The sequence below is a fragment of the Lissotriton helveticus genome, chromosome 6 (assembly GCF_964261635.1).
Source record: "Lissotriton helveticus chromosome 6, aLisHel1.1, whole genome shotgun sequence".
In the NCBI taxonomy this organism is placed as follows: domain Eukaryota; kingdom Metazoa; phylum Chordata; class Amphibia; order Caudata; family Salamandridae; genus Lissotriton; species Lissotriton helveticus.
Window position 1 is genome coordinate 1,273,875,892 of NC_136067.1, and position 21,215 is coordinate 1,273,897,106.

Below are 21,215 nucleotides of genomic sequence, written 5' to 3' on the forward strand. Positions count from 1 at the left end.
AGCTTATCCACTGCAATCTTTCTTTAAATGACTTTTTCTTAACCACTCAAAGTACTTCTTTCACATAACAGAACCATGCACCCTAACTTTCAGTTTTCAACTATCTGAATCCACCAATCATTGCTTGTGATTCACGAGCACTGAAACTCCACAGGTTTGTTTTTGCAAACTCCTACTGTTCCAACTGCCATTTCATTCCTACACTTCATCTGACTGTACCAGAACCTCCTCTCACCATGTACTCTGTCTGGATTATTGGACATAGCTACATTCACTGGGCTCAAAGGTATGCAGCTACCAGAAATTTTCACAACCTTGATTTACCAAATGTGCACATAAAATGGATTGGCCAAAGAGGATTGAGATGTCATCAATTGATAACATTGGTGAAAACCTTTTACCATCTGCCGCACCCTGACCTCATAATTTTGCACTGTGGTGGAAATGACCTAGGCACTTTGACTGGGGTAGGTCTGGAGATGGTTTTAAAGGACACCTTTGGGCAATTGATGACACTTTTTCCACAAACTGCCATGGTATATTCCAATATATGCCAAAAGACAGAAATGGAAGTGGTCCAACCAATTTTGTCCACAATTTGAGAAAGCACGGAAACATGTGAATAAATCTGTTTCTGCTTACATGAGAGACTATGGAATGGGTTCAATATACAACAACTTGCGTTACAACATGCGAGATATCTACAGAGGAGATGGTGTGCACTTCTCAGATGAGGGGAATAGAATATTCCTCCTGAATTTAAGACTGTGCATTGGTACCTACTTGTAGGTACCTAAATCAGCCACATAACCCAAAAGCTATTTTCAGGGCTACCCTACCTCTGATCACTCCAAATGATTATCTTTTTCTAACTTTTTTCACTATTTTTCACCAAAGTACGCTCCCCGGTACGCTCCCCGGTGCGCGTACCGGGCGCTCCCACCGCGAAAAATTAAAAAAGAAAATGGTTCGCCTATATGGGCCTCCTAAGACCCCCTCAGAAAACCTAGAGGGTCAGGGAGTGCATACCATGCCCCCTTATACCCATTCCCAACGTTGTTTCTCCTCCATTTTCTGTCTCAAATCTACCGAAACACAAAATGGAGGACTCCCGTAGCGCTGCCGGTACGCGTACCGGGGCGCGCACTGGGAAGCGCCCTTAAAAAATTTTGGAAGTCAATTTACTTAAAAACCACTGGAGAGACTTTCACCATATATAGAATAGGCCATACTACATACCAGTCCCTACCATTTCCCCAAATTTGGTGGAATTCCATTGAGCCATTTGAGCTGTAGCACTGTCTAAATATCCTGAGGTAAATTACATGACAAAAACACATCTGAAGTGTTAGAATTTACAACCAATTAAAATGTTACTTTCATTTTCTACTTTTTTTTCCTGACATTTGATTGGTTATGTACATGAATATAAATGAAAAATGAGAGGGTAACACGGCCATTTTGACTACAACTACCTGAGGTACATCTTGAAAGGATTTTCGCATTTTTTCTTCTTCACCTCTCTGTAAAGTAAGTTGATAATTTGTAAGGGGCACTTTAAGTTAATTTGTAAAAACGTTTTCTGATAATTATTTACTGTCCCTCTGCTATAGTTATAGATAGAGATAGGCTCCTCTGTTATATTTATGGATTGACTTAGGCTTCTCTGCTATAATTATGAATTTACTTACGCTTCTTCACAGGCACTTTTTTATATTTCTACTTCCTGCCTGTTACCATACACTGCCCAAAGTTCACTTCACTGTTAAAAAATCAGAACTACCTGTCTGAACTTAAACCCAACAGTGCCCTAACTCTACTGATATAGTTATTTTTTATGCAATTTACAGCAAAAAAATGGAAGGGGAACAAGAAAATATCAATGTTTCCTTCGAGATTACATATGAGGAGATTCTTAATGAAGATTTTGTTGAAGAAGATTTTATGGATCAGTCTTTGGATCAACAATTTATTGAATGTTTACAAGATATAGAAACATGCATTTTTGAGGAGATTCCAGATGATCTAATGCTGGAAGTTTTATTGAACTATGAAAATTCTAACCAATACATTTTTATTTCATAATTAAAAATTGTTTGAGACATTATTCATTTTTATATCTAATTCATGAAGTACTACCAAAATAATTATGTTTATATTATAGTATAAAGTGAAACTTACAGTATACTGTGCAATTTTAAAACATCATAAGGGAGCAGGGTAGACTACCCATGATTCCCTAGGTCTTCTCAGGGAGTACTTAAAGGATCTGTTTCTGCTTTCCTGACAGACTATGGGATGGATTCCATATACCACAATAACTTCTGTAACAACATGCTAGATATCTACATAAAAAAAGGTGTACATTGAATTTAAAACTCTGCATTGGTACCTACATGTTGGTACTTAAATCACCCACACAACACAACAACTCTATTCAGAGCTACCCTACCTCTAGCACTTTAAATTATCATTTTACTGTTTCACTGAGTTTTCCCCATGTGTGGGGGGGGGTGTGGGGGATGGTGGGGTGTGTCTGTGAGGTGTGTGTGTGTATGTGTCTGGGGGGGTGAGGTGTACAGGTGTATGTAGGTGTATGGGGTATGTGGGTGTGGGTGTGTAAGGTGTGTGTGTGGGTGTGTGGGGTGTTTGAGTGTAGGTGGAGGTGTGGGTGTGTGAGGTGTGTGTGTGAGGTGTGTGGGTGTGGGGGTATGTGTGTAGGATATGTGTGTATGTATGGGATGTGTGGGTGTGTCTGTGAGGTGTGTGTGTGTGGGGGGGGAGGTGCGTGTGTGTGGGGGGGAGGTGTGTGTGTGGGGTGTGTCTGTGAGGTATCTGTGTGTGCGTGTGTGTGTGTGTGTTGGGGGGGTGAGGTGTGTGTGTGAGTGTGGGTGTGTGGGATGTGTGGGTGTGGGTGTGGATGTGTAAGGTGTCGGTGTGGGGGTGTGGGGTGTTTGGGTGTGGGTGGAGGTGTGCATGTGTGAGGTGTGTGTGGGGACTGTGTGGGTGTGGGGTTGTGTGCGTGTGGGTGTGTGTGGGACGTACTTGTAGGTACCTAAAACAGCCACAGAACCCAAAAGCTCTTTTTAGAGCTACCCGACCTGTAATCACTCAAAATGAATATTTTACACTATTATTTTAACTATTTTTCACGAAAGTACGCTCCCTGGTACGCTCCCCGGTGCGCGTACTGGGCGCTCCCCCCGCGAAAATCGAAAACAATTTTTTATTTTTTTTACCCGAGGGACCCTTTTATGGCCCCCACATCAAACCTAGGAGGTCAGGGGGGGTCTACCCTGCCCCCTTTTCATTATTTCCCCCTTTGTTTTTACCACCTCTTGTGTCTCGACCCTACCGAGACACAAGATGGCGGCCGCTCCGGACTGTTTCGAAGGTTTACAGACACCCGAGAGCCAATCAGCTTTCCGCGCGCAAGTCGCGTGGCGCGCCCAGAGCGCTCCCCGGTGCGCGTACCGGGGCGCGGCTATAGATATATACATTTTTTGGAACCTAAAATTACTCAAAATCCTCTGGAGCACATATCTTGAGACATAGCAAAGGCACATCGGGCTACCAGTCCCTACAATTTTGCCAAGTTTGGTGAAAATCCATTCAGCCGTTCGAGCTAAAAGTGAGACCGACCGCCCTATGGAAATTAACATGGGGAAAATACGTTTTGGGACCCCCCTTTTATCTCGGCCCCCGCTTGACGGATACCCCCCAAACTTTTATATATATGTTGCCCCTCAGATAGAAACTTAACTCTATCGGATTCACAGAGAACTACTTATAATGCTTTATTGTCCTGGTGAAGTGGACTGGGTAATATATGACCTCCTCTCACTGAGCAACTAAATTCAAACGTCAACTTCTTTACAGCACTGCTCACATCTACAGGATCTACAACATAATGAAGAATCTTGGGAAGGACTGCCCAGTCCACAGTCTTTGATTCTATTTTTAATGCAGGCTACTCATAGGTTTACAAGTGTCTTTGTCTGCAACTTCAGCCTGCAAGCAACGCAGTGCTTGTAGAGAGGGTAGATGTATCTCAGCAGGAGGTACCCTTGAGCACCATATTAATTTTCCAACTTACATGGATTCATGACCTCCAGCTTCTATTCCTACAAGTAACTTGAAGCCACATCCAGAGTAAATCCCCATGCCTCAAAAAGAAAACAACCTCAGTACATTGCATAGAGTACCTGCACTAAGCGTCTTTTGCTCCCTTGAAATATGCGTGACAAATTTGTGAGTGTTAGAACACTGCACATCAGTTTCTCTGGATATTGCGGTATTCCAGATTCAAACCCACAACAACATTGGGCAAAGGATGCACAATGATAATAGATCCTAATGCAATCCTTAAAGGACTTTTCCTCCATAGATCTTGGAAGTATCCTTAATGTAAAAATCAATTTTGGGAATAAGGAGCATATCAGCTTTTGAAATTCTCCACAAATGAACGCCATCACCTAGCTGGGAGGCTACTCAAAGTCTAAGTGGAACTTCTTGAGAACACTGTTGGCTCAACATTACTTCACTTTTTAATATTTGGGTGCTCGGCTCAATCTCTATTATTCAAAAGGCGCACAGCAAGGTAGTTGAGTACATGAACAGTATCACATTTTCTGGTTTTCAAGATAAACTGGGAAACCCCAATTAATTCATACAGTCAAACCACACCACTGTAAATTCATAAATCTAGCTGCTAGAAGTTGTTGTGTACTGACAGAGCCACAAAATGCTCCTCTGCTCTATAACGATCTTTAGTATCAGACTGGCAGGAGGACACAAACAGTTAAACAGGACCAAGGAATACAACAAGGGAGAATATCCTATTAGTTCATGACTTTCGTTTTCATACCGTTAGGGGGGGGGGGGGTAGAGTGCAGTCTCTGCTGAAGTAATGCCAGGATCACATTGACAGGAGGTTACCAAGAGTAATGAGGACCCAAAAAAACGAAAGTTGTGAATATGATGTAGTAAATCTAAGCATGGTCTTTGTACGAGTTAGGGCAGTCGAATTGCTCAAGTTTGAAAATAAGCCAACCAGCCAGCACAGGTGCAGTAGGAACTCAAGTAACAACAGAAAGATACATGTAAAAAGGACAAAATTAACTCTAATTATCTGCTTTTGTGATATCTGCTTTGTAACCATCACGGATTACGAGTTAGGAGACCGCCTGGCATACACGCGAAGATTCACAAAAGTAAGATGTCTTTTGGCTCACTTAAAAGTAAGGAATGAGATGGAGAACAAAGCAAAAGTCTACAATAAGCGGCATGAAGCCGCTGCTACTCTTTTACTAGATGATGATAAAGGCAGTTAGGCTCTCTAAAAATGAGTCTTAGAGCATGTAGCAGTATATGTTCTTTTACGTACTTGTTCTCATTAAAGTTGCCTATGTACTTTGCTCCATTAGGAAATGTGTAGGTCCCTCTTCCATGAAATTTGTTGTCCTTAAACTCGCCTTCATAAACCGCTCCCGAAGGATGTCCAAGTCGCCCAGTGCCATTCATCTATATGAAGGAAAATGGATAGAAAAACTGCTGTAATAAATCACTTGAAATCATTCATATATTTTTGAGGATCTACACAATATCATTCACAAGTAAATTCAAGAAAGTAGTAGCAAATTTATGTTCAAACTCAGATTTTGTAGACATTTCTTCAGATGCTCTGGAGCATTCTTAGTAACCCTGGTACTGCATGTGCATTAAAGTCTTTTAGTAAGAGAAGAACCTTCTGTTCCTCTGCGTAGTATCACCAGCATCAATATTTAACAATAATACTGAACCAGGTTAGAAGAGAATAAATGATGGAAACGGAGCCAGAACCAACAGCAAAAACCTAAAAAGAGATGTCATTAAGAGGGGTGTCTGGGCTATCCAGGAAATCAGCACCACATCTTGAGGGCCCTGCATAAGTTGTGTTGTCATATAGTTACTGCTTACCTATATACCGTGTTAAGTTAGCATGAGCTTATTAAAAGTTTAAACGCCATTTTTCCCTTTTGCTGCTTTTGCACACGACACATAATTGTTATTTTAGCTTTCAACCTAGAAGAGCGTTGTGATTTACATGAGAATAATATGTTATTGCTCTGCTATCAGCTTTGCTTGTTGAAATATGTCTGCACAGTGAGTGCTGAAGCCTCTAAGGATAACTCGACACAGTGTTGTTGTGAAGTCTGATCATCGCACCTTCCTAGACATAACATGATTGCAGCTGCTGCCAAAATCTGGCTTTACGCGCGTTTTATATTGCTTTGCTTAGAGCACAGATACACACTTGATGGTGCTTCGCATGCAGAGAGCTGGTGGAAGATGATGTGATCCTCTGCCACTGAGATCTTGAGGTATGGGCCCGCCCTGCTAAAACCCAAAGAGACCTTCTTAGATATAATATAATATACTAGATAGGGAGGGTGAGACTTAGGCGTTGTTAACTCCTATTCATTACAGCATTTTAGCATGCTGTCACCTTTTGCTTAATATGGACTAGTAACGATGCTGATAACTTTGTTTCTTAAAATATGTTTGCTTGTATTATATAAGATACTGAGTTTGAGAACCCTGCATTAGTAAATAAATATTTCAAACATGCACGTGTCATCTTTTACTCCACGTTCTGGTTTGAAATGATTGTACAGCGAAAGAGTGTTCATGTGTTCCACGATACCTGAGGTATTCTAAGTTCATGTTCTGGTTTGTCTAAACATTGGGAGTTTGTTATAACCAATGAGACACTGTAGCTAGCTCGGTAAGGGGATTTTGGGTACTGAGGTGAGTTTTGGGCCATCCTAATTCACTGAGGTTCCAAATCTCTATGCACAGTTCTGTAGGAGAATGGAATTCCCGCTGCAGTGTGAGGTGTCTGTCCTGAGATTGTATTTAATATCACACAAGGTGTGTCCAATTGGTTACAAATAGTAGTCAAAAAGGAAATAAGCAATGAGTTTTCATTCTATTTGAGCTACAAACAGAAGAGCAAACTTTATTGTGAATATTCTAAATGTGTTTAGATCACCATTCACAAACCTGTCCTTTGGCAATCTGGTAGATGTTACAAACATTCAAAGGTAAGCGTTCACAACAACCTTGCCTTTAAATGCCTCCTTCAAGTCTGAATAGATTAAAGAATCTTACATAATGTATAGGAACATTGCAAGGAAAAAATACATTCACTGAGCTGCATCACACCCAGTATAGAACATTAATCAAATGCTCGTAGGGCGCTCAACTTGTCCATGGTCAAGAAATATAACGGTATTTCTAACATTAAGAGGTATGGGGTTCCAGAACATTGATATACCCATTGGTACAAGTGTACAATGTAGACTAAAGTTTCTTTTGATGAAACTCACCTTCCCATCTCCATTGAAATTATTAGGATATTAGCAAAATAGCCAATCTTTTAGGACTTCCTGAATTTGTTATGGTTAGCCTTGCTAAGCACATATCTAGTCAGAGCCTTAGAGATTAAATTCCCAGACATAGAAAATTTTACAAGATAAAGTGCCAGTATTGTACCAAAGTCATCATCTTTGTGAAAGCCTAAAACTGCTTGAATGGGATCTAGCCCTCCCACCCTATACAGGACTATTCTTACATGGTGCTCTTCCATCCTATTTCCAAAATATGATGCTGAACCAATGACGAGAGGTGTGCTTACATATTTGCTGCTGTATGGTTCAAATAGCATCAACAGTGCCATAAATCTCTCTCTCATGCACCCATTTATTTTGTAAGACTTACTGCTACCCATCATGACATCACATTCCATAATTCACATGGACACAACTTTACATTTACTTGGAGTTATTGGGACTGACAGTATGAAAAGATCGTTATGGAAAATAATTAGAACACTTTCTAGAAAGAGGGGGATGAGGCAGAGTATTTAAATTCATGGCCAAGAAATGTAGTATAAATTACTTTTCCGGAAATCAAAAAAGAGCTCATAGATTATGTTTAACCACAGTAGTTTGCAGACAACTGTCCCATTCAGTTACTCAGAGGGCTATTCAACCTGCTGTAGTGGAAAGGCAAAACTGAGTTTACAATAAACGGAAAGGCAGCATTAAGGGGGTCGGGTTATGGCACCACCGACTAGAGAGGTAGAAAAAAGACAGTGCTAAAGGAAGTGCAGGTACGGAGGAAACAGCAACCAAGTGCGATTATAGGAATGAAGGAAGTAAACATAAACTTTTGGACAGCAGATCATTTCTGTGATTCTATAGTGCACGCACACAAAGACATGCAGTGTTTCACAAGGACAATCCTCAACGTCCAACGGGGCCAGGGCCAGTATTCGATATCTGAACAATGTGCAGTGGGTCTCATTTAGTAAGTTGGAAAACCCATATATTGTAAGTATTTCTGTAAACATTAATGGCATTTAGGTAGGACACACAAAATAAAAACAAAGCCCATTCAGCACATGGTTCACCAGCTTCTTCTGAAATGTAGCTGGGGTGTTCTTTAACTTGAAGGGCACTGCTAGATACTGATAAAGGCTCTCAGGTGTGGACAATGCAAATTTCTTTCTGGCTCCAGGCGCCAGGGCGATTTGCCAATTGCCGCCTGTCAAATTAAATGTATAGAGGACCTTGATTCTCCCAGCTTATAAACACGCTTGTAATTTATAGGATGGGCATCAATCTTCGTAATAGTTTTGAGATCCCTGACAGTCCCCACAGACCAGCAATTCCATCCACTCTTGCTTTGATACTTTCATAACTGCGGCCTATAGGCTGTGATAGTGCTAAATGACTCCCATTCTCAGCATCTCTACCTTCACGCACTCTTAGACATAGTTGGAAAACCTGTAAATTTGCCTCCTTACTGTCCCTTGCGCTGCAGTCACATTTCTTCCAATTAATACACAATTGAGTTTGGCCACAATAGTTATAGCAGACAAATCCGATGAGATGGTCGCAGAGAGCGATATAGCTTTATTTGATAAGAAACCACTTAATCCTAAAACAATAACCCTAGAGGCAAAACTATTAAAGACTACGTTCCCGCACTATACATATGAAAAAAGTGGGTACGGCACGAGTACCTGTACAATGTCTTAACTTGGATTATCGGTTCCGATAGAGAAATCTTGAATAACAAATTTCTTCTTGCCTACACGACATCAACACCTATAATAACTACAGATATCTCTAAAAAGTCTGCTCAAGAGAACCAGACAGAGCAATTTGCAACCACAGTTAAAGGAAAAGCTGACGTTATAACGGAGGGCTTAGTTTTCAAGGCCCTTCCTCTCAAGGACGTAGCTCTCCAAAATTCTCAATTGTTGGATCCTTCGAAAATGCATGACTTTACAACGTCCCAGGAGCCTAAAGAGACTGAGAATCTCTCGCCTATGAAAGACCTCCCACGGATATTTACTAAAACGGAAATCCAGGAGGGCCCGGGACAAATTGCAATAACAGGTTTTACTCTTCCGGATCTCAATTTTAATTCACCTACTCATCTCGTTTCTAAATATGCTCAAAAACAACCAATCCGCTTATTATCTAGCACTCTGAGCAATTTGCTAGAGCCAGATCAAAATTCCCCTCAATCTTCTGAGTTCCCGTCGTTTATCATGCCACAATCAGCACCCAGTCAAGATCCTATATCAAACACCATTCTGTCACTACAGAGAATTATGGATTAGATATTAACACTCTTGGAAAAGAATTTGGAAAACTCGGATCAGATTTTGGAAACTCAAACCGGAATCCTCCAAGATCTCGTAGACAAAAAAAGGAAAAAACAATTGACTCAGTCAAATCTACCTGTTCAAACGACACAATCTCTTATTCCACAGTATGACACAGGCAGAAAAGAGAAGCGTCTTGTTAATATCTCAGTCCCCAGTACTTCGCCATCACAAGAAAATGGGGCAAAGCAGAAGGGAATTCAGATGGAAAAATACCAAGTACAAAAAAAATCAAAAAACGAATCTCCAAAATGGTGATGAAATGTATTCCCATCGAAAATTATTCAAAGTTCCTGGCCCACGAAGAGATAAGGGGAATGTTATTTCCAGTTGTTCTACCAAAAAAAAAAAAAAAAACTAGCCTCTCCCCTTCTTGAACATTTGAAAGGAGAGGCTCAGGGGAAGCCCCATCCCGGAACCAATCATTTCAACTGGAAACCGTAAGAATGCTTCATAAAAAAGGAGAATTATAAGTCCAGGAAAAAGATTAAGCCAAAGCTGACAAAGAAAAGAGCAAAACAGAGAATATCAAGAAGAGCCTTCCCGAAAAATAAAATTTCTCCAAATAAGCCCAATAAAACAAGATGGGGAAGAAACCAACCATACCAAGAAGAGTAGTAACGGATCATTTAACATTTGTCAGCAGTGCCCTCCAAAAATCCCTCTAGAGGAAATAAAAGACAGAAAAGTCTTAAATCCGCTAGCTCAGAATTTCTCATCAAATGCTCAAAATCAATAGAACATATAACAGAAGGTAAATGTATCTTTCAAGATTCCAAGGATGATTACGAAAGTTCAATCTCAAACCTGCTAGAATTTACAGATATATTCCCTAGTGGTAATTGTCCATTAAACCGAGGGAGAATAGTCGAACTGTTACATAAGATTGGACTGCTTCAATCGTTAACTGCAGGAGAAATAAAATTCATCTCTTTTCCTGATAAAATGACCTGCTCAGTGGCCCGCGTAGAGTTTTGGTCAAATGTAGTTCCAGCTATTATAATCAAAGAACCAGGCATTCTCCATAAAAATGGCTTTGATATCACCATGGTTAAAAAGGCCAGCTCTGTTTGCAATCAGACGAGGGAAGCCAAAGAAATAAAAGGCATCCCTAACAATAATTTTAAACAGCTATGCACGGAAGATAAAGAAAGGAAACACGTGCAAGACAGTCCTCTGCAGATCTCCATAAAAGATGGAGTCCTTGAATTCTGGAACGGATCTGACTCATGGCAAAAGCTGCATTCGGATGAAAATTCCTGGGCTTGGATAGCGGGATCTCTGAACAGGAATAAGTTGGGCAAGGATTTGAAATTGCCTTTTTAGTGATAGGCATGTAATAGTGTCATGGAACATCGCGGGAAAGACAACTGATAAAATGCTTTTTATTCTGGAACATTCACAGTCAATTGTATTACTGCAAGAAACATGGTCCATGACACCTTTCTCGCAAAAAGATTATTTTGTGTTTGTTAAAGCAGCAGAGGCTTCTAGAAGAGATCACGCAAGAGGATGCCTAGCAATTCTACTGAGAGAAGAGTTAGAATGGGACCCGGAGGAAATTGAACTTTCGCTCCCAAACATTCAATGCATTAGCATCAAGGGACGGAAAGAAAGAATGAAGACTTCATCTGACCTCTTACTTTTTAATTTATATTTTCCACCAGGAACTTCAAAAGATCAAATCTTGAACAAAGCATTCAAGAAAATTGAATCAATCCTAGAAGTAAGGGGATATTCTATGATGATAATGGCTGGGGACTTCAATGGAAAGATCTCAAATTCACTAATCTATATTAGGGGGAAATCTCCACAGGAAGAAGCCTGTTCAATACCAACTCCCATCCTAATTGATAAAATAAAAGCAGATAAAAGGGGAAAAATGCTTTTGTCATCTATTGAAGCAATTAATGGCGCAATAATAAATGGGAGAAAAGATGGTGATATTCCGGAGGCATTTACCAGACTGGCTCCAACTAAGTCTTCAATCATAGATTATTTTATCTGTAGTTTAGATCTATTTCCGAAGGTCCAATCGCTTTCTACTCGATATTCTCATGAAAGTGATCATGTATTACCTTCTGTAGAAATTGAAGTCTATACTCAGCATACTTCACTGTGGCCCCTCCATTCCTTTGAAGGCCAGGCCAGAGTTGTAGATCACAAAACAGGAAGGATACATTGGAATTCCAAAGCAATCAGTAAGATAAATCATATGATTTCTCAAGATCTACTAACATCTATGAGTAAAATTGGCAATCCAATAAACAGTTTCAAAGCAACTTTACAGTCGGTAGCCGCCTCTTTCCGAGGAAGTACCACGAGACCAGAACTCGTTAAAACATGTCATATGGGAAGATTTGTGGATAATAATTCTCGACATTAAATAAATTGACTAGAATGCAATTCCGCTCTTTCTGTGTGCTAAGACAAGGAGAAATCGAAAAAACTCCTTCAACGGAAGAAGGAGAAAGAAAGACAAGCTCTAAGAGATCGTGTCTGGGTCCAATTAGCAGTAAAACTCAAAAATATTAAATCATTCTGGAATATACTCTCTGCACAGATGGGGATATGAAAATCTGCTCAAGCGACTCCAGTATCATCATCTGACTGGGAAAAGTATATACTAAGGCTCTATAAATCTAATCATCATCACCTCTTTTTCCCCGGACAGGATCAAGCACTGAAGAAACAACCCGAACAGGAACCAATGAAAATTTCAGCCGCTCAGATCTCTATTCTGATTTCCTCCGCCAGGTCTTCAGCAGAGATGGGACCAGATATGATCCCTATCAAAGTTTTACAAAAAAACGCTGGTCTGGGGAACATTTTTATCCCTACTCAAAGTTTCAAAGTTTATTTATTATGTTTTGGCTCTCGTTGAGGGCCACATAAAATTATACACACAATTATACATACAAATAACGAATAAATGACGACATAAAGCAAGAAAGAAAAAAAAACAGTACATATCTGCGAGTAGCGCAATCATCAACGTCTCCCTGTACTTCATTAATAAATATCTAAAATCCCTTTAAAAAATTTAAAAATTCTGGAACAAAACATTTCATTTGGGGGGGAATAAAGTGCATGGAAGAACATTTTTACATTTACAATTCCCAATTGTAAACAAATTGGTTTTAACCATTTGATGCGCAATGGGCGCAATGCAGGACAAACAAACAAGACGTGATTACGATCCTGTACAGCATTATTACAGAAATTGCATAGAGGAGATACCCCGTACCATTTTGCTAAAAGTATATTGAGTGGAAGCAAATTATGTCTTAAAAGGTACCATAATCTACGGACACTATGGGGAATATTCCAAATGAGATATTGTTGGGCTAATTTTGGGATATATGTTTTTACCAGGGCTTCCCTTTCTTTTTGTCTAGGTTGCGCAAGTATATCTAACTTATAACAGAGTTCCCAGGATGTACTTTTTAGTTTAAGCTTTAGCTCAGATGGTGAAAGTAAAAATAACATACTTTCATCCAATTCAAGCAGAGATACCGCTTTTCTAAAGTTTTTTACCAACTGCGAGTACTCGTTAAAGTTGCCCAGGAGTTCCTTTTTAATAATTTCTCTTAAGGAACCCGGTTTACCTCTGGCCAAACAGGCTACCCATCTTACAAGGGCAGCCAACCCCTGTACCCAACAACTTCGGAGTCTGAATTCCAACCTGCATGAGGATGTAGAACATGCTGTGTTAAGAGAAGAAATTTTTCTTAGTACCTTTCCTTCCATTTTTTGCATAAAACCCCATTGTTTCAACTCCACTAGTTCAATTCCATATAGAAGAGTTGCGGGAATTTTCGCTCTAAATACATCCAGGAAGAGGGAGAAATGCCTCTTCCCGGTAGCGTTATACAAAGTACATAACCCCGTACCATGGGCCAGCGCTTTACGTGAGTTATGTTCAATGTGGGGCTTCTCACTAAGATTAGCAGATATTATTTTACCTAAAAAGGTATAGGTTTTAACCACCTCGAGTTTTTGTCCGCTAATGGTCCAATTATAACTACCAGACCTACATTTCTTCTTACCAAAGATGCACATAATTTTACTTTTCGAACTATTAATTTTCATATAGTGTGCTTCAGCAAATTGGTTCAATGCATGTAGACGATTAGATAATTAGATAGACCCTTCGGGGTCAAATCTAAAACCAGTATATCGTCCGCATACATTAGAATCGATATGGCTGACCCTCCAATTGATGGTGCTAATCCCTCACAGACTGCAATGGAAGATGGAAGGTCGGCCGTATACAAGGAAAACAATATGGGCGCCAATATACACCCTTGTTTTAATCCATTCAGAGAGGGGATGGAATGAGAAAGACCCCGCTCTCCACCTTGTAGCACCTTACACCATGTATTCGAGTGTAGAGACTTAACTAGTTCGAGTAAATATCCTGGCATACCCAATGCAGCCAACTTTCTCCACAGCGTTGGACGATCCACCTTGTCAAACGCCGTGGAGAAATCTATGAATGCTACGTATACGCCACCACCTCGAACACGAGCATATTTATCCATAATCACCTGTAATAGTGTCAAATTGTCTAAAGTTCCATGCTCTTTTCGAAATCCTGTCTGTTCCATGGGTAAAATACAATTTCGGTCTGCCCATTCCATTATTAACATTAAAAGAAGTTTAGCGAAAATTTTTCCTATTGAGTCTAATAAGGCTATTAGACGATAGTTAGAAGGTTTGTCCCGATCACCCTTTTTAAATATAGGGATTAATATACTTCCCTTCCAAGAGTCGGGGACTGTTCGTGATTTAAAGCATGCTAGAAAAACTGGAAGAAGAATCCTACTCCAGATGGTAACATCTTGCTTAATTATAGACATGGGCAGTTCGTCAGGACCCATAGCTCCGGAAGAGCGCATACTCTTTATCACGGTAGCTATGGATTTCTCTGTAGGAAGTTCCATATTATGGTCACTATTTGAGCCTGGATCCCATGTATCCCCCCTGCACCATTAGGTGCATATAAGGTAGACACAAATAGAGTCCAGACATCTTCTGAAATAGCGATGGGAGTGGGAGTTGTTATTGAGCCACATCCTTTCCTTATTATGGACCAGAATTCTCTAGCTTTATTGTAGGTCGAAGCCTCTCTTAACTTGATCCATAGAGAATCTTCTTTTTCTCTTTTTATCTTAGATCTCAATCTTACCCTCCTTCTTTTTAATACGGCTAACTGATGCTCATTTTCCCCAGATCTATTAAGATATTGTTTCCTAACAAGTTTATTTATCTCCTTATTTAATATTAGTAGTGGACTAGGAGAGAAATATGTCTTTCTAGGATTTCCTGATATCTTAGCCATCGCGGTGACTTTTTTGAGGAGATTTTCAAGTTGAAGGAATTCCATACCTTGCCAGTGATCTAGTTCTAGTAACGTTTGGGCAAGAATATTTTGTACATCCTTCATATTGGTAGATCCCCAATAACATCTACCTGACTTACACTTTATAGAAAGACCTCTATTCTTTAAGGACCAGGAATTAATTTCAGGGGGAATTAATGAGACAGTTATACTAATAATTTTATGGTCACTCAAGGAAGAGTGAGAGATCACCATATCTTTAATAAAAGAGAACGTATCGTAGTCCGTAATTACGTAATCCAAAATGGATTCACCCCTAACGGATCCATGTGTATAGTTAGCAGGAGTATCAGAAGGCATCCTGCCATTTATGATAAGCCCCTCTAGGTAACTAAGTTCCTCAAGGAGAATCTTACCTCTTTTATTAGTTTTTATTTTAGTAGGCAGGAGTGCTCGAGGTATATTGTATGCTTCTTCCTTAGATTTATTTCTAAACATGTCTAAAGTGAAATTAGACACTTTGCTATTTAAGTCCCCCACCAGTAATATATATGGGGGGTGATCGACCTCTAATAATTGTTTAACATAGGAAAACATACGCTTTAGAACTGTGATAAAATTATCTTCAGGGGGAATATAAGCATTTAAAATTATAAACGAAGACCGTTTGCCTGCTGAGGCTAGATTAGTAATGGTTTTGGCTTGGAAAAGGTTACTAACGTCCGTATAGTGGGAGAATTGCCATTGTAAAGTATTAGATAACAAACAGGCAATTCCACCTTTTGCGTGGCCTTTTTTTGAGGGAATCGCAGGGGCCTCCAGGACAAAATAATCTTTCCCTCCATATGGGAGATTTTTACTCCATGTTTCCTGGATACATAGCACATCTGCATTTAAAGAGAATAGAAAATCAAATTTCTCTGGGCAATTGGACAAACCAGCGGCATTCCAGGAGACAATTTTTAAGTGAGTGTTAAAGATGTGAAAATAGTCGTGGGTTATTCGAAGTGGTCTTTGATAACACTCCTGGTAACCAGTTCCACATCTGATTGTCTTCTGTTAAAGGAATATCTGTGCTATCAGGTAAAGGGAGTACCTGAGAGACCATTCGTTTACCTCTGGAGACCCAAATTTTTAGATCTTTATTGCAGGTAAGATAATCATCCTGCCCAGAAGCCAACTTTGCATTTCTTTCACTGGAGGAAATACACAGATCACTATTAACATAAGGTAACACGTCAATTCCTCTACATTGAAAAACTTCCGCTTGTTGTAGAACTAGATTAGCAATTATTTTAGAGTAAAACTTTACCCTTGTTCGTTGCCCATTTAATGATCTTATTGGGAGAACCAAATCAATATCATTCGATAAAATTAGTTTTAAACCTTCTATCTCTTTAAAGCAGTTAAGCAGCCAAGATCTGTTCAACTTTAGGTCTGAATCAAATAACGGAAGAAAATCTAATGAAATCCTGATATCGATCCTGAATTCGCACCGGACTCCCGTGTGGCTGAAGTGTCGCTGAGCCTAAAACTGCAATCCCGAGCTTTTTAGCATCTCGAATGGTGAAGCTACGCCGTGTTTTCATTCTCGGCCTAACCCAGCGTGGAAGCCGGGGCCTTGATTTCTGACCCATCCGGGTTGGAGTTGAACAACATCGGCTGCGGGACCCTGGCGGCGTCCGGTCTCCCGAAGTGGAAAATATCCTGACCGGTTTGGATGGTGGTACTGTGGTCAGGTTGATACCAAGTGTACGGCGGCAAGAAGCACCGGTAGCTGTGGACGAGGGTCTGTTGCCCGAAGACCCTGCTGACCCCCCGGGGTCGACGGATTCGGATCCTCGCTGGCAGCGATGGTGTTGAGACTACGAGTTTAACGGGTGCACATCGTTACCGTCTACCCCGCCTGTGCCTGCCGCCCCAGGGTAGTCGACCTCCGGGGTTACAGATCTGATTTGTCGCTTTGCGAGACGAGATGGAGCGGGCGGACTGTACGCCATCGCTGCAGACCGTAATGGCCGCCATTGGGGCGCTTCACTTGCAAGTCACCGCCATCATCCATAAAATGGTCGTAACAGCTGAAAATGTGTGCTTGAGACCGGACTACGACCCTTTGCCAGATTTGAAACACGCCGTGTTACCCGCGAAGCAGATCTCGCCTGAGACAGAAGGCCCCATACGGAAACCAGATCTGGTGTTTTCTGTTAGCTCCCGAATAACAGCTTACGAACTCGGAACTACCAAAAATTCATCATTCTCAATGGCGATACCGCCCAAGATGGACACAGCCGATCTTATACTCCTGGACAACGTCCTCAGTGCCTATCAGACTGATTTATCATTCTTCCCATCCCAGTTGGTTCCACTACGTTTTCGTGACTTACTGCTGATAGACGGATATCTTCGTTTGGTTTGGGGACTTCGAGTACTGCAACTGTGGATTCGATCCTACTATATTGGTTTTGACTTTCTTGAACGTTTTGATTCTCCTGTCAAGATGGCGGTTCGAGCGGAGAGAGCTTGCACGAAAGATCGCAAGGGCCAGGGATGAGTTTTATTGTCTGGGTTTAATATAAAGACTTCATTTGAAACGGGATTTGCAGCTTATAATGATGCGGGAGTCGGGCGTTTTTTGTAAACTTCCCCGGTTTGTTTTGCTTGTAATCGCTGCTTATATAATGTTTTGACTATGCTCAGGGGTGGTTTGCTTCTGGCGGGGAATACGGGAGACCGGGAGCCTGTATAACATCTCCTCCTCCACTCTTTCCTTCTTTTAGGTCTTAGTTTTTGGGCGACAGGCACGCTGCTAGTGGGGTCAGGCCATAGCCATTGCAGAGGTGCAGGGTGGGGGGAATGTTGTTTTTTTTTGTTTTGTCCTTGTTTAGTTCTATGGCCTTTTTCTTTCCTTTCCCCTTTATACGAGAGGTGTTTGCCTATCCTGATTCGATTCTTTCCACATTTCTGGGTGTCTTTTCTAGTCTTAATTATCCTGAGTCATGGGTGGACGGGCCTTGAAGGTATCAGCTTCACGGGGTTGTTGATCGTATTGTTTTTCTTCTTTCACATACCTATTAATGTTGACATTTCATACTCTGTGCTTGATTTTATCACATTGGTTTATACGCCTGCTCACCATTGTAAAGTACCCTATTTGTATGATGCCCGATATGTGTACTATTTCCTCTTGTTTTTCTTCTATTAATAAAAAGATATAGATTTTTTTTTTTTTTTAAAAAGGCGCATGAACAAATCCTGCAAATTAAAGACAAATAGCTCCTCTCAACACCTCCGGCAAGATTTTTGCTGTTTGTCTTTTAGAACACTTAAAAGACTAGGCTTTTTCAAGAAAAGTGATCCCCATGTATCAGGCTGGGTTTCGCCCAAAGCATTCTACATTGGACAATATTGCTGTGTTCCAAACAGTGCTTGATAAGTTTGTTAAGTTAAATGCCCACATTTTATATTGTGCTTTTATAGATTTTTCGACGGCATTCGATAGTGTAGACAGATCAACGCTATGGAGAAAATTGGCTAAAATGGGGATTCCCAAAGATCTCTTAACAATAATATTCTCCCTTCACACATCAACATGGTGCAGAGTCCAAATGGGGGGAGAAAAAGGCCTAACCAAACCCATTCCTTCACAGAATGGGCTGAAACAGGGATGCTTATTAGCTCCCCTATTATTTTCCATCTACATTAGCGATCTCCTGGGGCGTCTTTTGCAAATTAAAAATAACCCTCCAAAATTAGCTCAAGTTGATATACTTTATTTAATGTATGCCGATGACAACGTTATACTCGATCAGGCCCCGATAGGCCTACAAAGATCCTTGAATGAATTAAACCTTTATGCAACTGAAAACTTTCTGGAGCCAAATATTAATAAAACTAAAGCACTCCCCTTCAGTGGCAGAAGGAAGCCCTTACCTTATATTTGGTCCTTAGGAGACAAACCGATAGAGACTGTAAGAGAGTATGTTTATTTGGGTTGTATTTTTACTTCTAATCTGCTAGATACAGCCCACCTCCAACACCTGAGTCTGAAGGCAGAATCACACGTTGGGGCTTTACAGAGACTGTACCTCTCCATGGGAAATAGACACTTTACACCAATGTTGGAGGTTTACGGTATGAAAAACCCTCTGATTTTATCATATGCCATGGAATATACACAAATTATAACATGGCAATCTATAAAAGCAAAGGAAGGAACCATTCTTCGAAAATTGTTAAAAGTGTCGCAGTCGGTACCAGTTCAAGCCCTACGTCTTGAGCTATCGGTAACAGGAATCTCAGCCAGAGTAATTTCGAATATCATTAGGTGGCCGTACAATTTCTTACATGCGGCGCCAGATACCTTAAGACATCTGTTAAAATTGGAGACTTTTAGAGAGGAAGCGTCTGGGTATACTTTTAATAGGAATATGTTGAAAGCCTTCGAGGTTTCTCAATGCACGGTTGCACTTTTACAGGAGTGGTCCCCAGCACACTTGAAATTGTTTTTAAAACATCCGGCCCCTAGAATCAGTTATGAATCTGATAAAGAACATTGCAGTCAATTGAAGCATTATAAAGTGTTTGCAGAACAAACTGAATTTAAAACCTATGCTCCCTATTTGTATTTTCAATTAGAGCACGGAGTAAGGTGTTGCATCCTACTCTTACGTTAGGGTATACTATCTTTAGCAAAATTTTTAGCTAGTAGGGAAGGTACTTATAACCCCAAAGGCGTATGTGAGTTATGCAAATGAAGCCAACAAGATGTGCTGCACGTTTTACTAATATGTCCCAATGTGAGTATAGTAGCAGCTCGACAACGTTATATAACTCCAATTCAATTAAAGTATAATGCATTCTTGGCCCAAGATTTAATTACATTGTGTAACTCTCCTGTTAATGAATTTGTTTGCCATAACTTGTTTAAGTTTTTAAAAAGCTTTCTGAAGCCGTTTTAAGTTATAAGCACTATCAGAAGATCCTATTTTATTTTATCCTTATCGAATGTTGTATGGTTAGGGGGTAGAATATTGCTACTGTACATCTTATAGTGTGTCTTAAAAGCAAAAGTTTCTCACCTAATCATTTTTAAGAGTTTTAATAATAATTTTAATTCTGTATTTGTTGATCTCAGTTGAGGTCTGGATCAAATACAATGTTACTGTTTATTGTTTACTGTTGTTGGCACTTTTGAACACCTGTCTTAACCGAGGTGGATTAAGAAACACTGACACTGAGGGACAAACAGCAATCAGCACTTTAACCTACGGAGCAAATCCGAAGGGTCCAGAACTCGGTAATATCAACCCAGGACCCTGTTATGCAACCAGCTGTGAATCCGGGACTATTCTTTCAAATCAGCACATCGCACCTTAGGGATCCCTGCCACTAGGTTGCCTGTTCGTAAGACCTTAAAGTACAGTCCATGTACTTACAACTGGCACTTTGCACTACTGATTCTGTCACCCATCCCGGGCGCCCGAAATTGTCACAGGCACAGGCCCGCCTAGCAGGCTCCATTTGGCATTCCTGACCCCACGTAACATTCTTGACACACCACTACTTTAGTATCACTTACTTACCAGTACATTAGAATTACTTACTTATAGTGCATAACTTGCCACTGAACAAAACACCCCCCTATCACTGAACCAAATCGGCGTATCCCTTTAGTAGGCTGAGGATGAATTTGCAAAAAAAGAAGGAAAAAAAACAGAGCATGCTATGCACATCATGGAATCAAGACCAATAATAATGCACCTACCAACCAGGAAAAGTACCTGGAAAAAATACCAGGCAATGCATTACTGCATTCCATATGTGCAGTGGTATTGTAACGCATAGCAAAGAGAATAACATGGAGTCCTCTAAAATTCCGTTTAGGGCAACTGTATTTCTACAACCTAGGCACAGTAACCAAGGCAAACAATAGAGAACTAGGTTCCATAGCCAAATGGAACACATACCAGTCTTTTGAGCCTGCTATAGCCCCAGTCTTGCATTTGGAGTCAAAGTCGGTGATAGGGTTCTATGAGAGGCACAGTCCACACATCATGTGTTATCAACTAAGCAAGTCAGCAAATGGGAGAACACAGAAACATCTATAGTCTGCAAGGATTCTGTTAAATAGGGCACAAAAGTAGCATATCA

General features: G+C 40.5%; 1 protein-coding gene across 2 annotated transcripts in view; it reads right to left on the bottom strand.

Moving 5' to 3' along the window:
* MORN2 (MORN repeat containing 2) overlaps nucleotides 1-21,215 on the bottom strand; it is a 217,613-nt gene that overhangs the window by 61,731 nt on the left and 134,667 nt on the right. For both annotated transcript variants that reach the window (XM_078649009.1, XM_078649010.1), the window contains exon 4: nucleotides 5,387-5,523. In XM_078649009.1, the coding sequence (XP_078505135.1) occupies nucleotides 5,387-5,523 (137 nt within the window). The remainder of the gene's footprint in view (nucleotides 1-5,386; nucleotides 5,524-21,215) is intronic.